Genomic DNA, 13,956 nt, shown 5'->3' with positions numbered 1-13,956 from the left:
GGTGAAGACTCAGGCTGAAGCCTGCTGATTTATAGAAAAAATTTGTACCCGAGTCATCCTCAGTACCAGGCCACCCTTTTATACACCACCACTGCCTCTATAGCACCCACAGGGAAAAAACACAGTATGCTACTGCTCAAAGCCTCCACAAACCCAAGAGACACCACAAGGGACTGCAGTAGCTCCACATTGCATTCACCACACTGCAGGGCCATATCAAAATTCACCCGTGACAGGGGATGTGCCACACAGGGCCTTTAGGGACTCAATTCGCTTCCAGGGGAATCACCGGCCTGAACCTGTAGAGCACCCTGCCAATGAGGCCACTGCCTGTGCATGCGCAACAGTGATGCCATTCCCCGCCGGCCAATGAAGAGGTCCAAAGACCAGCACTTAGAAGAAAATACTGGAGCAGGACCTTTGGACAGGCAAGTATTGAGACTTTAGCTCTGTTTTAAAGAAATATTTAGGTATGCTGTGTGAATTGGAACACAAACATAGTGGGGTTTTCTCAATTTTGACTGCAAAAGTTGAAATAGTCTGAACAGCAAATGCACTGGAAAACTTGGCATTCTTAGTGGCCCCAAGAGTCTTGACAGGGGACAGCACTGGCAGGAGCTACTGTTGGTGTTGGGCACACTGCAGGTAGCACAGAGAATATTTAGTAGAGTGCGCTGGAGCCGCCCAGTACAGCAGAAATGTCCAAGTTTCTAGAACTAGGCATGTTGCACCTCAAGGCAGAATGCAAAAAGGAGTGCTAAACTAGGCCTTTGTTATTCACGATTCTGGATTCAGGTAGCTGGGGGGTCAGGTGGTTTAAAGTGATTCACACAGTGTGTTTGGGGACTTGCACCCACAAGGATGTCGTATTGGGACAGTAGCTGCATTCGTGACATCAATGGGACTGCCTACACAGAACACCTGTACATCACCATGCGGGTAAACATGACTCTGAAATGGCATACAGTATAGCATGCCCTATGTGAATGAGGTCTTACTGTAGGTAAGCAGAGAGGAACCAAGGAGAGTCCATGTGTCACCTGTGATCTGGAACTAAAGGAAAGCGCACCACCAGTGCAATAAAAACGTTTGAGAATCAAACAATCTGCACTCACATGACCCCAGCAGGGGTGCGCGCCTTCCACAGCCTGTCACCCATGTATGGCTATAGTACTGGCCAGAGACACCGCCTGCTAAACACCAGTAGAATCCTCCTTCTGGACTGTTAACCAGCAAGCTTGCAAGACAGAGCACTCGAGCGCCTGGATTCTACCAATCCCTTCTAGGGCTCCAAGCAAAAGGTATACCTGACTTCCCCTTCTACAGGATGAATTATAGGTCACTCCCACACATCAGGTTGCCATGACAACATGTCTTATTCCATTAACAGACATGGCTTCCTCCCCTCTCGGTTTCACTGTGCTCCTTTCTTCCTACTGCTGGTTACAGCTAAGCAGACTTGGTATGGGAGGGGGGCTGGCCTCAGTTTTTTCTTGCATAGATTGCAATCTTCCTGTGGGTGGCAGTATAGCCAATGGTAATAAGGTAATAAGATTACCTAATAAGATTGCAGTGTCCCTGAATTGGCTATGAGAAAGGGATAAAATATTATTGGGCATCTCCACAGCATTGTGTAGGATGAGAACACTTGAGCTACTTTGCTTCCCCTGGGGCTGGTAAAAGATAGGTTTCACTTGCTGATGAACTGTCATCCCCTTTGCTTACCTATAATGCCCCGTACACACAAGCGGAAATTCCGCCAGCAAAAGTCCGATGAGAGCTTTGGTCCGAAAATGCAACCGTGTGTATGCTCCATCGGACTTTTGCTGGCGGAATTCCAGCCAGCAAAAGATTGGGAGCACGTTCTCAATTTTTCGATCGGAAATTACGATCGTCTGTACCAATTCCGACGTGCAAAATTCCTACGCATGCTCGGAAACAATTGGACGCATGCTTGGAAGCATTGAACTTCATTTTCACAGCTTGTCGTAGTGTATGTCACCGCGTTCTTGACAATTGAAAATTCAGCGAACTTTTGTGTGACTGGGTGTATGCAAACCAAGCTTGAGCGGAATTCCATCGGAAAAACCATCCAAGATTTTTCCGACGGAAACTCTGCTCGTGTGTACGCGGCATAATGCGACAACGTATTAAACATGAAAGGACAGACGTCTGAATAGCACATACTGAATGTTTACAGTAGAGGCATTGGAGACATCCATAACAAAAGCTAGGTTATTTCAAATCCTGGTAATGCCCTTTCATATCTACTGTATTTAAAGAGGAAGTAAACACTTTTTTTTTTCTCTTCCCTGTAAAGTAAAGGCATAATGTGCATCACAAATGAAGCCCGCATCCATCTTCGTCCCTCTTCCTTCTGGGGCCGCGGACTCCGGCTGTGTGACATCACTTCTGCACATACGTGCGGGAGCCACCGGTCACGGCACATGCTCCTAAAGAGACGGCATGGGTTGGCCGTTCCTGCAGAGCGCATGCGCCGATAACATCATCAGCGCAGTATACAGTAAATATCTCCTAAGCGGTGCACGTTTAGGAGATATTTACAGTACCTATAGGTAAGCCTAGAATAAGGCTTACAAATTACACAGGGAGGTTTACAACCTCTTTAATAAGCAGGTTAAAATCAGCCCCTACACACCAAATCAAGCAAACCAAAAAATATTTTGGAATTACAGGGTCACATTTTAATTCCTGAATTTTACAGTTCAGCATTAATATCACCACATGTATACAAATGGTGTAGAACAAGTACAGTGGTATTTAATACAAAATAAACTTCTGTTTTCTTATGGAAAAAAGAACTATACTTCATATCTACACAGACAGCCCATCTTTCCAACCAATAGCTAAAATTATAATTAAAACTACAAAATCTCCAAAATTAGGAAACTGCTTCAACTATTTCCAAGAGAAACAGATTTGCTGACGTGACGAGAGGACGAGTAAGGTTCCGAGGCTGTCCGGGGTATGTCTTAAATGATAGAGGGAATAAGCTCTTCAGCATGATCTCAGATCATATACTGATGGATATTAAATTATTTACAATTCGGGTAAAAAAAAAAAAAAATTGTTTAACTACAAAGCCATTGTTAATTTATCGTTATCCATTTACATCCATGGAATGTGCTGTGGATTCCTATGTATAAAATGACGGATTAAAAGCAGCTGTATTACACCTTTTGCTGAAGATACTGTGGGCTGCATATATTAGTCTCAATGTTACTGAACAAAATGGCTGCTGGTAACTCTCTGCTTGCGGTGTTAACCCTTTGGTATAGTTTTTCACAGCCATGTTGAATTCAGTCCTAAATGTATAGCATGAACAAAAAGAAAAAAACAGCTATGATGTTCTCAAACCAAGGGAACACAACAAATACACATTGTTCATGTAACATAAAACGTAACACTGCAAGAGATTGAGGCACTGGTAAGGTGGCTGACCGGGCAGTTTCCAGACTAAAATTCGGAAGCTACTGATCCTTGGCATCAGTATTAGTGGAAGTGCAGTTATGCAGGACGGGCTACTTATTACATCTGTCTGTTCTTTAGATTTTTTTTTTTAATAAAATACACACTGAAAAGATTCTTCGTTCTCTTTAAAACTTAACATGCACTACAATGCGTCATCCCCCTCCCATTCCTACCACTCCAGGCGGGAATTGAATTTACAAAGAATGGTCCCGAGGTTATACTTCCATTGTGTTTTTTCTTTTGCCTTCAGTGATAGATTTCCTTCCCTTAGGTTTTTTTTTTTTATACATATATATATTTTAATATAAAATAGGCAACTGATAAAACACTATGGCCAGCACCATTAAAAAATTAAGATTACCAGTATGCAACTGAAAGCGCTTCGCTTTTATTTCATCTAGTTGACATACATTTTAGGGTAACCCTGCAATGTTAATATAGATGTCCTTCTAAATGATCCATTCCTTCCCCATCCCAGACGCAAGATGCTGGAGTTGCACTAAAGCAATCATCTTGGTTGTCGTTGCTAACCCATCATTTAAACCCCTTTTAACCCTACAAGGATTCGCTGGAAGGGCTCCCAGGAAAGCTTGGCTTCGACAACCTTCTAGCGGAGTTTGGCTACTTCCATATTGTTCAAGGGAAATTGTCCTGACTCGCACTAAACACTCAGACATCAGTTGCCGTGTTAATCCACAACTAATGTTGATGAGCATCAGTTTAAGATCCAAGCCGTGGTCTCTTTCTTGGGGACGTGTCTTCTTCCTCCTCTTCCTCTTCATCATCAGGATAATCCACCAAGCCAATAAGACTTCCCTGCTAACAAAAACAAAGTCAGCTTGATGATATTCATTAAAAACATTTCTGTTTGGTTCAAAAACAGTGCAAGTTAAGAATGACATAGCACCAGACAGATGTAACTACAGGGGACCCCATAGCAAAATTGTAATGAAGCCTCAAGCTTACTGGTAATACAATTAATCACAAAGTATTCTGAAAGAAGCTCACCAGTCTTTTTTAGTTTCAACTAAACTTTTTAGGATTATACAATCACAGGGCCTTGGTAAAAGTCCCCACCCTTTCTAGCAATACTAAGTGCTGAAAGAGGTGGTCTAATAGTCAAATAAATTAAAAAAAAAAGTTGTAGCAGCAATAACCACAATGATCTTATTATTGACAACTTTAGGACATTTTTGTTTTTGTATTTGCACACAATTACTTTAAAGTGGAACTAAACTTTTTTATACTTACCTGTCCAACAGCTGCCAGCATCTTCTTCTGTGTGTTGGTCTTCTGGCCTTTTCATTGGCGGGCGGGGGGTAATGTCACCCCTGCGCAGGAGGCTGTCATCCCACCACTTGGAGAGCGGCCTAGCACTGTAAACTGAGCTGTGCATACAAATTGGAGTGCTGGAGGAGATGGTGAGCAGGCAGATAGGGGGATACTATTGCAGAACAGGCAGTGCATGTCTCTTGTGCAATAAAAGCCTGCCTTGCCCTACGTTTTTTACAGCGGGACTTCAGTTCCGCTTTACCCCAAAAACAAACTTCTTTAAAAATGAGGCTCTTAACTGTACATCACAGAATTCTTCATATGGACCTGGTTATACTACTACCTTCAGGTGAATGGACTGGCCAAATAGAACCAGGCATTTACCTGGGATTTGGGTCTTCTTGGCTGCCTAAGAATCCCAAATCCTTTCCTATGCATCCACACTTGCAGGAAGTGATGAATAATGATTGGGCTCACTCGCAGAAGGCTTTTTCGAATCTGAAGCATTTTACTCAGCAGTACCCCATGGAGGAAGAATTCCACAAGAAATGCAAATGTTGCCCCAGCCATTTCCTACTTAAATAAGGCCCGACAGTCATGATGGATGAGATCCCAGTCTTGAAACAAGCTGCTCAGGCCTGTGCTTTACACTGGAAAAAATAGGTCCAGTTCACATTGTTGCCAGTCAAGCCCTGATAAAGGAGGTGCTTGGACCCCCAAAACATGTTGGCTACCTTTTTGGATTGTACCCCTGATATTTAAAGGAATAAAGTTGTAGCTGGACCTTTTAGCAGTTGTGTGGCACTTCAATTTCCATTCCCGTTACAAGCAACAGGAAAGGGCAGCCAATTTTGAGACTCTTGGAGCGGAAGTAATAGCTACCTGAAAAAGAACCTTCCTAGTCTGAAGGATCAAAGAAATATCCCAGGACAATAAACATGACCCCTTACACAAAAGGCAAGCACCAAAGAATGTGAAGCAGTTTGTTCCTGAAAACAGGACCCCTAAGGCCAAAATGTGACCTTTTGATCTTACTCAAGGCAAACCCTGATCAACTGGAGATTGGAAAAAAGTCCATGCAAGAGATTTCCAAGTCCAGTGTTAAACCTTCCATGAAATAGCCTTCAATAAGTAACTAGGACCTCGTCTACTGGGACTGTCAAGGTCTTGTTCAGACAGGAAACCACCTCATCCACTGAAGGCATACTCAATTCACGTGAATGCACTTTCCATGGAGTATTGCTAAGCAAACCTTTTTGTCGGAATGAACACCTTTGTTAGGGTGAACCCAATCCACGTACAAAACATCCTTTAAAATGAGCCTAAACCAGAAAGTATTAAGGATGTTGTGGTGAATACCACGAGTCAAATCCTGTAACCTTTGGAGAGGAGGACTCGGGAAGCTGTAAACTTACTAAGGCCTTCTGGGTCCGAGCCAACACCTGACCCTGGGGTTCCTCCAGAATAGGTACCCCAGATGAAGATTCTTTCACATCCCCTACTACTGGAAAATTCTTGTCCTCCTCTTTGACCATTATTATGGAGGGAAGAGGTTAGAAATATTTCTGCTTGCGACAAAGATGATCAAAGACACAGAATATTCCAGAAAGCTGGTGTTGTAAACCAGTAATGGCAGATAAGAATTCCTCCCTTGACACAAAGAAACTGGAGGAAGGTGCCCTGGAAGTAGCAGAAAAAAACACACAAATGAAGGGACTCAGAGCTAATCGACTGACCCCCAGGGGATATATAGCAAGGGGAGCTACATCCTCGATGCCTGATAAAGGTATTTGAGATTCCTCGCCCTCTAAATCCCCTTCTCTGCCGCCACTAAGATATGGCCTACCAACAGTTAACAAAAGGATCCTTACTGTGAATTAGCAGTCCTAAGTCAGCCAAGAGTGCACTGCACAAAAATAGAACCAACACGCTGGTTACTCTGGGAATAAGCCTCCTACCAGTCAGCTTCCTCCTTCACCAGTACTCCACCTCCCCATTAGTAAAACCGCCATGCATGTTTCTTTAAAACTGGGTTTGCAGTGCCCTGTAGCCCCACAGCACTGCTCTGCTGTTGCCACATGCGATTTTAAGCAATCGGCTCTGCCCCACTTGTGATGTCATTGATCATACTGTGCATGCACATGGCCTAACTTGGCAATAGATGAATGCAGAGGACAGAGAAAACATTGTCCCTTGCATTTGTCCCCAGGAGCTTCCCTGACCTCCCCTAGTAGGAATCCTTATTACAGTGCATTAAAATGTAAAGCAAAAAAAAAACAAAACACAAAATAGCTTGACAACTGTCCTGTCCTACCCTGGTGGATAGGTAGGTGAGGTGTCAGCAGGGCTATTGCCAGGGCACTCATTGTTCCACACCTCAGGACCCCCTCTGGGGGGAGGGAGTTGAATCTTCAACCATCTGTGAATCATTGTCCTGTACCTGTATAGCGCCCTGCTGGTCCACAGGGCATTATATCACGCAAAGTCCAGTGCCAACCAGCAACTTCACAACCTTCCCTGCATGTCCTGAACAAGGCTTGGGTACCCATCCTTCTGTGCATGGTAAAGATGTGGGCAATGGATGCAGAAGGTCTATGTGATATATTTAAACAAAAACCCCCACGCCACAGTGTATTTAAATTATAAGCTGCCTACCCAGTGTAAATAAATACACTCGTTATAAATCAAAACAAATAGGGGGCGCAACATAAATATATTAATCCCAAATGTCCTTACCAGTAACAACATTCCAATACAAAATGTGAACTACCAACCTCCTTAAACACACACTCTCATATATATATATATATATATATATATATATATATATATATATATATATATATATATATATATATATATATATATATCTCTATCTATCTATCTATCTATATCTATATCTATCACACATTCCATATATAAATAAGTGTAAAATACATGTATATACTGTACATTGCTCTGCTGATTTAATCTTATCCACCTTTTGATCAAGTGGATTACTAATATTGTTAAATACTGCTTTTTACTTCTGTATTTTTCACAAATATATGGTATAAGTGTATATAGTCACATATATGGTATACGGATATGTCTTTTTAGGGAGATTGGTAAACAAGAGAGTTGGTAGTTCACATTTGGTACTGAAATTCTGTTACTAGTAAGAACATTTGGGATTGATATATTTGTTTATGTAGCGCCCCCTATTGGTTTTGATTTATAATGAATGTAGAAAAGCTAGTCTTCTAATCCCAGATGGAACTGAGAAGTTAGCAGATTTTTTGGCAGAGACTGCACTGACATGACCATCATCTAAGATACTGGTAAAAATAACTGAAGTCTTGCCTAGCTGGGAAAGGAATTTCCAGTCTTTTTGCCAGTGTCCAATCCCCTGAAGAAGGCACAATAAATCGTAATCACATGAAGATGCCCTGTGATGTACAATATAGAAACTGGATTTTTCTGTTTGCTAGATTCCAATCCTTTTGTAGGTTGCAGTATACCCAGATGGTATGAATTCCTGTGTCCTTCATGTGACAGGTTCAACTAAAGTAACAGTTTTTGGGTGGACTGACCCTTTGAAAATGCATAAAGGGTTGGGAAGGGTAACAGAATCTCTAGTAACATGTAACAATCCCAAGCATGTGATGATCCAGCAGGTATATAAAGTCTTACCTTGGCAGATGCTACGGTGGTCGTTAAGCTGATGTTTTTGGAAGATGAGCCATTAGACCCTGCTGCTGGTGTCTGAGCTGCCACTGATTTACTATTCGCAGTATTTGCTCCATTAGCCGAACTGCCCGAGTGAGAAAAAGTGAACTTAAAACCTCCTACTGAAGTCCTTTTTAGAAGATTTTCCTTGTCTTCACTTTCTTTAGCTAAAAATAAAAATACATCATTTTTTGAGCAGAAAGCCAAATGTCTTTTAGCGAAATATTAAAACCACTTCATACCATATCTAAGCAGCTTTTGCATCTCCTTCCCAGCAGCAATATAATCAACTTTCCTCACCACCATACTGCTCAATTTTAGCCACTGAAATGAAGTACTCAGCACAATACAGGTATGAGCAAGCATGTAACTCCCTCCCCTCTCGAGGGACAAAGCTTGGTGCCTGGCGACCTTGCCTAGTGCTGTCACAAGTAGCCAAGACAGTAGCCTGCGGCCCTGCTAATACAGGGCTTTCCAGTCTAGGCAGGGAAGCGAAAAAAGGAAAGTATGTGCTGTAAGCAAAAGCATAGTTAAAGTGTTACTAAACCCAGGACCCTGCATTCACTATATCTGGTCTCCCACAGTACACAGAACGTGCAAATGCAATAGCTTTAGTAAATATAAACAGTCACGTTTATTTAAACAATCAGTGTCTGGTTAAAGCTTGTAGGAGGAGTTTTCTGACTGCCCTATAAGCCTGCAGGACCCCTGACCCTCTGTCTGGACAGTGCTAATTGGCCCTGTGCTGAGCACATGCACCCTCCCAAGGAAAGAAAAAATCTCTAGCAATACACAGCTTATCCCTGACTCTGTTCTATCAGGAGATTGTTTGGGGACAGTGGAAGATGGGGTGGAACAGAGGAGACAGGGTCAATCGGCCTTTTTACACAATGCAGAGGATTAACCCCTTAGGTTCTGCAATGAGTATAACAAGCATGCTTTACTGCATATTAGGGATGCACCGATACTGGTATCGGTGCAGATGCCAAGCATTTGAGCGAGTATCGGTACTCGCCCAAATGCTCTCGATACCGATACTTTGCGGTGTGATTTGCGTCATTACAACATGAATAGGTGCAAATCGCACTGCAAAGAATTGTATGCGCTTTGAACAGGAATGCTGTGTGATTCCTGTCCGAATCACATAGGAGTTACCCCACCGCTCCTGTGTGTATGTGTATATACAAAGTGATTAAGCCCGGGTTCACACTATAGCGGGCTGCGGATCGCACAGGAACGCTGTGTGTCCCTGTTCCCCGTTTCAGGGACGAATCAGGGCCGATTCTATGCCTGAATTCGGCCCTGAAACGGAGCCAAAGACGCACAGCGTTTTTGTGCAGTGCGCTTCGCAGCCGCCCCGGAGATATGTGAACCGGCTCCATAGGGAACCAGTCACATTCTCCTACTATGTGAATTAGATGTGGGGAAACGCACATCTAATTCGCATAGGTGTGAACCCGGGCTAAAGCACCATCTAGCACTTGAGAAGTGGGTGTGGAGAGCGGTCTCATTGGTGTGTCAGTTCATAGGCTGCTCCATGGGCTCCTGTGCTGATCGGGGCTAGGTGTGTACCATAGGCGGCCCTTTCACCTGCTGCTTCTGCCGGCTCTGCTGGGTCCAGGTTCACTACACAACCACGAGTACCTTCTTGTGGTTTCCTGGCTCCAGGATTGTCGTGTGGCGAGGAGGAGGGACGTCCCTAGTGTCATCATCCTGCCAAGTGACTCATTGGTTTGCACCGGCAGACAGACGGGTCCTACCATCGCCTTCCCTGGGGACGGTTGGCCTATCTCCCCAGCCTTTCACTCCAGCCGGTCAGCCCCATCACATGTCCACCTTGTCATCTGAGAGCGATCCACCCACCCAGGTCTGTCTTACTCCACTGTTCACAGCTGTCAGGTTGTTTTTTGCCTTATATTACTTTGCTCACGTTTTTGTGGAACAACTGCTTCCAGCGATCTTTTAATGTTTGGACTACTATGTCAGCAACAAATACCTTTTTAGACCATTTAAGGTTTTCTCCATTGAGTTTACAATTACATACCTTAATGTGACTGTACCATTTTTACACCAGCGTTAAGCTGAGCCCTCACAAGGGCTGCACATTAAAATTCAAAGAGGGATTGTCTGTACTCTTATCTATGGGCTTCAGATTGTGATTACTTCATGGACTATTGGGATCCTATTAATCCCTATTACCCCACCAGAGATCAACAGGCAGTGGTCTTGTTTTTGTGCTGAGCATTTGTGTTTTTTTTTTTTTTTATTCAGGTTAAACAATGTTTCAAACTCACAATACATATCTGGAAGCAAATCAGCTCCGCTGGAGGTGCTCACAGGGCTGGAGGAGATGTATAGGTGTTCCGCCTCCAAGCGGACATCACTTCTGCCCTATACCCACAGGAGTCCCAGGAACTTCTCCTCCAGCCCTGTGAGCACCTTCAGCGGCCGTGATGTGCTACCAGATAAGTACTGTGAGTTCTAACATTGTTTAACCTGACTAGATGGCGCTTTAATCCCATTGTACACACACACACACACACGTGCGTGCAAGCAGCGGGGGGGAAATCAAATGCGATTTGGACAGTAAGGCCAAATTGCACGTGATTCTTTGCGGCAATTTTTTTGTTTTGACGCAAAACGCACCGCAAAGTATCGACACTCGTACTCTCTCTGATAAAAAAAAACCCGGTATTGGTGCAACCCTACTGCATATACAGACTGATCTTACTGTTGTGGGTTTAGTAACACTTTAAGAGACAACAAATAGCCAAAAATTTTGTCAAAAAGCAAAGCCATCTTCAATGGATTGAAGTTTGATCCATAACTTGCTGTTTAACGTAGCTCATACACCAGTGTTCAACAAATCAGAATCGCCAGGTCACCATGGCGACAAGAAATTGCGTCAGCCCATTCACTGTGAGCAGTACATGATTCTGCATTTCCAGGTAGGGGGCATGCACACCCACCCAGTTACGGTCTCACTGGCTCCCTTACATGCCAATCACTGGGTCCCTGTCAATGAGTCATTAATGAGGCCCCCTAATCGCTGGATCGAGTGACAGGAGAAAAATCTATGTTGTAAACAGATATTTCTCTACCGACAGGGAGGACGTGCCAGTTTTTGTAGCACATCCCTTAGTACAGTAGTACACAGTGCAGTTATATTACACCCCCTAGGCACACAGTTAACTCTTTGATTTCCCCAGATTCCTACCCAGTGTCATTAGTACAGTGACAGTGCATTTTATTAGCACTAATAACTGTATTAGTGTCACTGGTGATGTCAGTGTCAGGAAGCCAGTGTCGGAATGCCGGCCGTACTATCACAGTCCTGCTATAAGTCGCTGATCGCCGCCATTACTTTAATTTAAAAAAAAAAAAGTCCAGTATATACTGTATACCGTCATTTGTAGACACTTTCCCAAATTTTCACTTTCCCAAGTGCATTTTCTAAGTATTGCTAAAAAGAGGTTTCTACTTATAAAACGGAATCTTTAAGAATAGACAAATCACCAAGGTCAGTACCATGGCTGTTTCACAAAGCCGCACTCAGTCAGACACACCGGTCATGGCAGTGGACAACTCCCATCTGAGGTCTCAGGCAAAGTAAAAGCACTGTCAGAGGATCAAATCCTGCCAATCAAAAGAGCTGTTTGGGTAAAGTAGCTCTTTAATACCAAATCTTTACCTTTTTTTGTTTCCATGAATTTCTCATAACTGTCAGGAAAGTCATCCTCTGCTTTAGACTTTTCAACAGGCGGTACAACAGCTTCACCCTCTTCATCCTCCTCTTCATTGAACCATAACTCTTCATCTTCGTCCAGCGCTCTGGCATCCCTGCGAAATCTGTTGCTGCGCAATATAGATGGTACACTATGCAAGATAAAGAATAAAAAGGGTTAGCAAATCTTCAAATCATCACAAAACGTTAAAGTGTATCTAGAGCCAACAGCTCTCGTTCCTTTTAATACGGTAGTGAAGGCATAGAACCCTTGTTAGGTGTATATTTCTGCCAGTGTCCCTGCTATGGAGATCATCCTTTCACTCAGTCCCCCGACAACTGTCACCAAGACAGAAAGTGATGGGAATTTCAACATTTTAAGTTGTCACCAGAACAGAAATAGAGAGGGAATCCTCAAAATGGAGCAACTTAGGCCCCCTTCACAGTAATCAGTTTTTCTTCTCTACTTCTACCTTACCAAAAGTGGAAGATAAATACATGACCATTAAATCCCATGGAGCTTTTCACACTGATTAGTTGCGTTTTTCGTGCATGTTTGGTGAGGTAAAAAAATAAATAAATAAATAAAAAATGAAAAAAAGCACTACGTCAAAAAACGTACCACTTCATTGATACGATATGAAAACACATTAAAAAAAACGTGGCAAAAATGCACCCACAGTTGCGTTTTTTGGAGTCAAAGGTCCTTATTTTTACGGGAACAAAATGCAACGGAAACATGGCAAAAACGCATATGCGTTTTTACAATGAAACAGTGTGAAATCAGCATTATTCTGGTGACAACTGTGTAAGAGGGATTTATCTTACTTTAGAGAGCTTTCCTGTAACACCCTGTTGTGTTAATGGGACAGAAGTGAAGTGAAAGAACTCTGAAAAAACTGACATGTCTCCTATCTAAAGATGAAGACACTTTTCCCTTTAAATAGTGTTTTACGGTAGAAACAAACTGTTACTTTGGCTATATGCTGCCTTTTTATAAACAACTGAAAATAGAAAAGTGTCATCAGCAAACCTGTAAAAAACCTGAGCAAACTGTTGTGTCAACAGGACAGGAAAGGAAAGGAAACCTTCCCAAAAAAAGACCTGACAGATGTTTTAACAATTAAAAAAAAAAAAGATTTGGCTTTAGACATATTTTAACCAGTTCCTGACGGCCGTATTGTGAAAATACAGCCGTGGGGCATTTCTCCAGTTCAGTCATGAATGGCTTTGCTTACTATTGTGCTCTCGAATTGATCACAGTACATGGCAATTCACAGCAGCCATTCACAGCAATAACAATAGTAAGCAAGCTGTCATGCATAAAAGCCATTCATAACAGCTAAAATGTTTGCCATTTCAGTGACCATCACTAACAAACATTCGGTATGTAAAAGTGTGCAGAGTCACTATGGTGTCGCATTTGCCACAGCTGCGAAGCTAAGCATCACAGCCATGGCAGGTGTACACCCCCATCCACTGCCTCTGAAGCTAAATGGGGTAGCGGTCGAGGGGTGGTAGAGCTGACTCAACTTCACGTGTGAATGAGCCCTAATAGCACAACCTTTCACCAGTCTCCGAACACCATAACGCCAGCCATAGTGCCGCCAGACCAGCATAGCTAGAATCAGTGTTTCCGATTTGCCCATTTATTAACCTTGTTTTTGCTTGTTGCCTGGATCAATCATTTACTTGTATGCTGACCATGTCTGTCTGTGTGTGAACTGACCCATCTGCATGTCCAAATGTTCCTGCAAGAC

At 43.0% G+C, this 13,956-nt stretch overlaps 1 protein-coding gene across 4 annotated transcripts in view; it reads right to left on the bottom strand.

Moving 5' to 3' along the window:
• Positions 1-2,680: 2,680 nt before the first annotated feature.
• PPP4R3B (protein phosphatase 4 regulatory subunit 3B) overlaps positions 2,681-13,956 on the bottom strand; it is a 58,402-nt gene continuing 47,126 nt past the window's right edge. For 2 of the 4 annotated variants that reach the window (XM_073628123.1, XM_073628125.1), the window contains exons 14-16: positions 12,164-12,348; positions 8,437-8,639; positions 2,681-4,311 (exon numbers count right to left, since the gene is read on the bottom strand). In XM_073628123.1, coding sequence (XP_073484224.1) covers positions 4,213-4,311; positions 8,437-8,639; positions 12,164-12,348 — 487 coding nt within the window. In that variant the 3' untranslated portion in view covers positions 2,681-4,212. The remainder of the gene's footprint in view (positions 4,312-8,436; positions 8,640-12,163; positions 12,349-13,956) is intronic. The other 2 variants (XM_073628124.1, XM_073628126.1) reach the window with 1 other exon arrangement.

Source organism: Aquarana catesbeiana, linkage group LG04 (genome assembly GCF_042186555.1).
Source record: "Aquarana catesbeiana isolate 2022-GZ linkage group LG04, ASM4218655v1, whole genome shotgun sequence".
NCBI lineage: Eukaryota > Metazoa > Chordata > Amphibia > Anura > Ranidae > Aquarana > Aquarana catesbeiana.
Note: the sequence above shows the minus strand (reverse complement) of the source record. Positions and strands in the feature narration are given on the sequence as shown.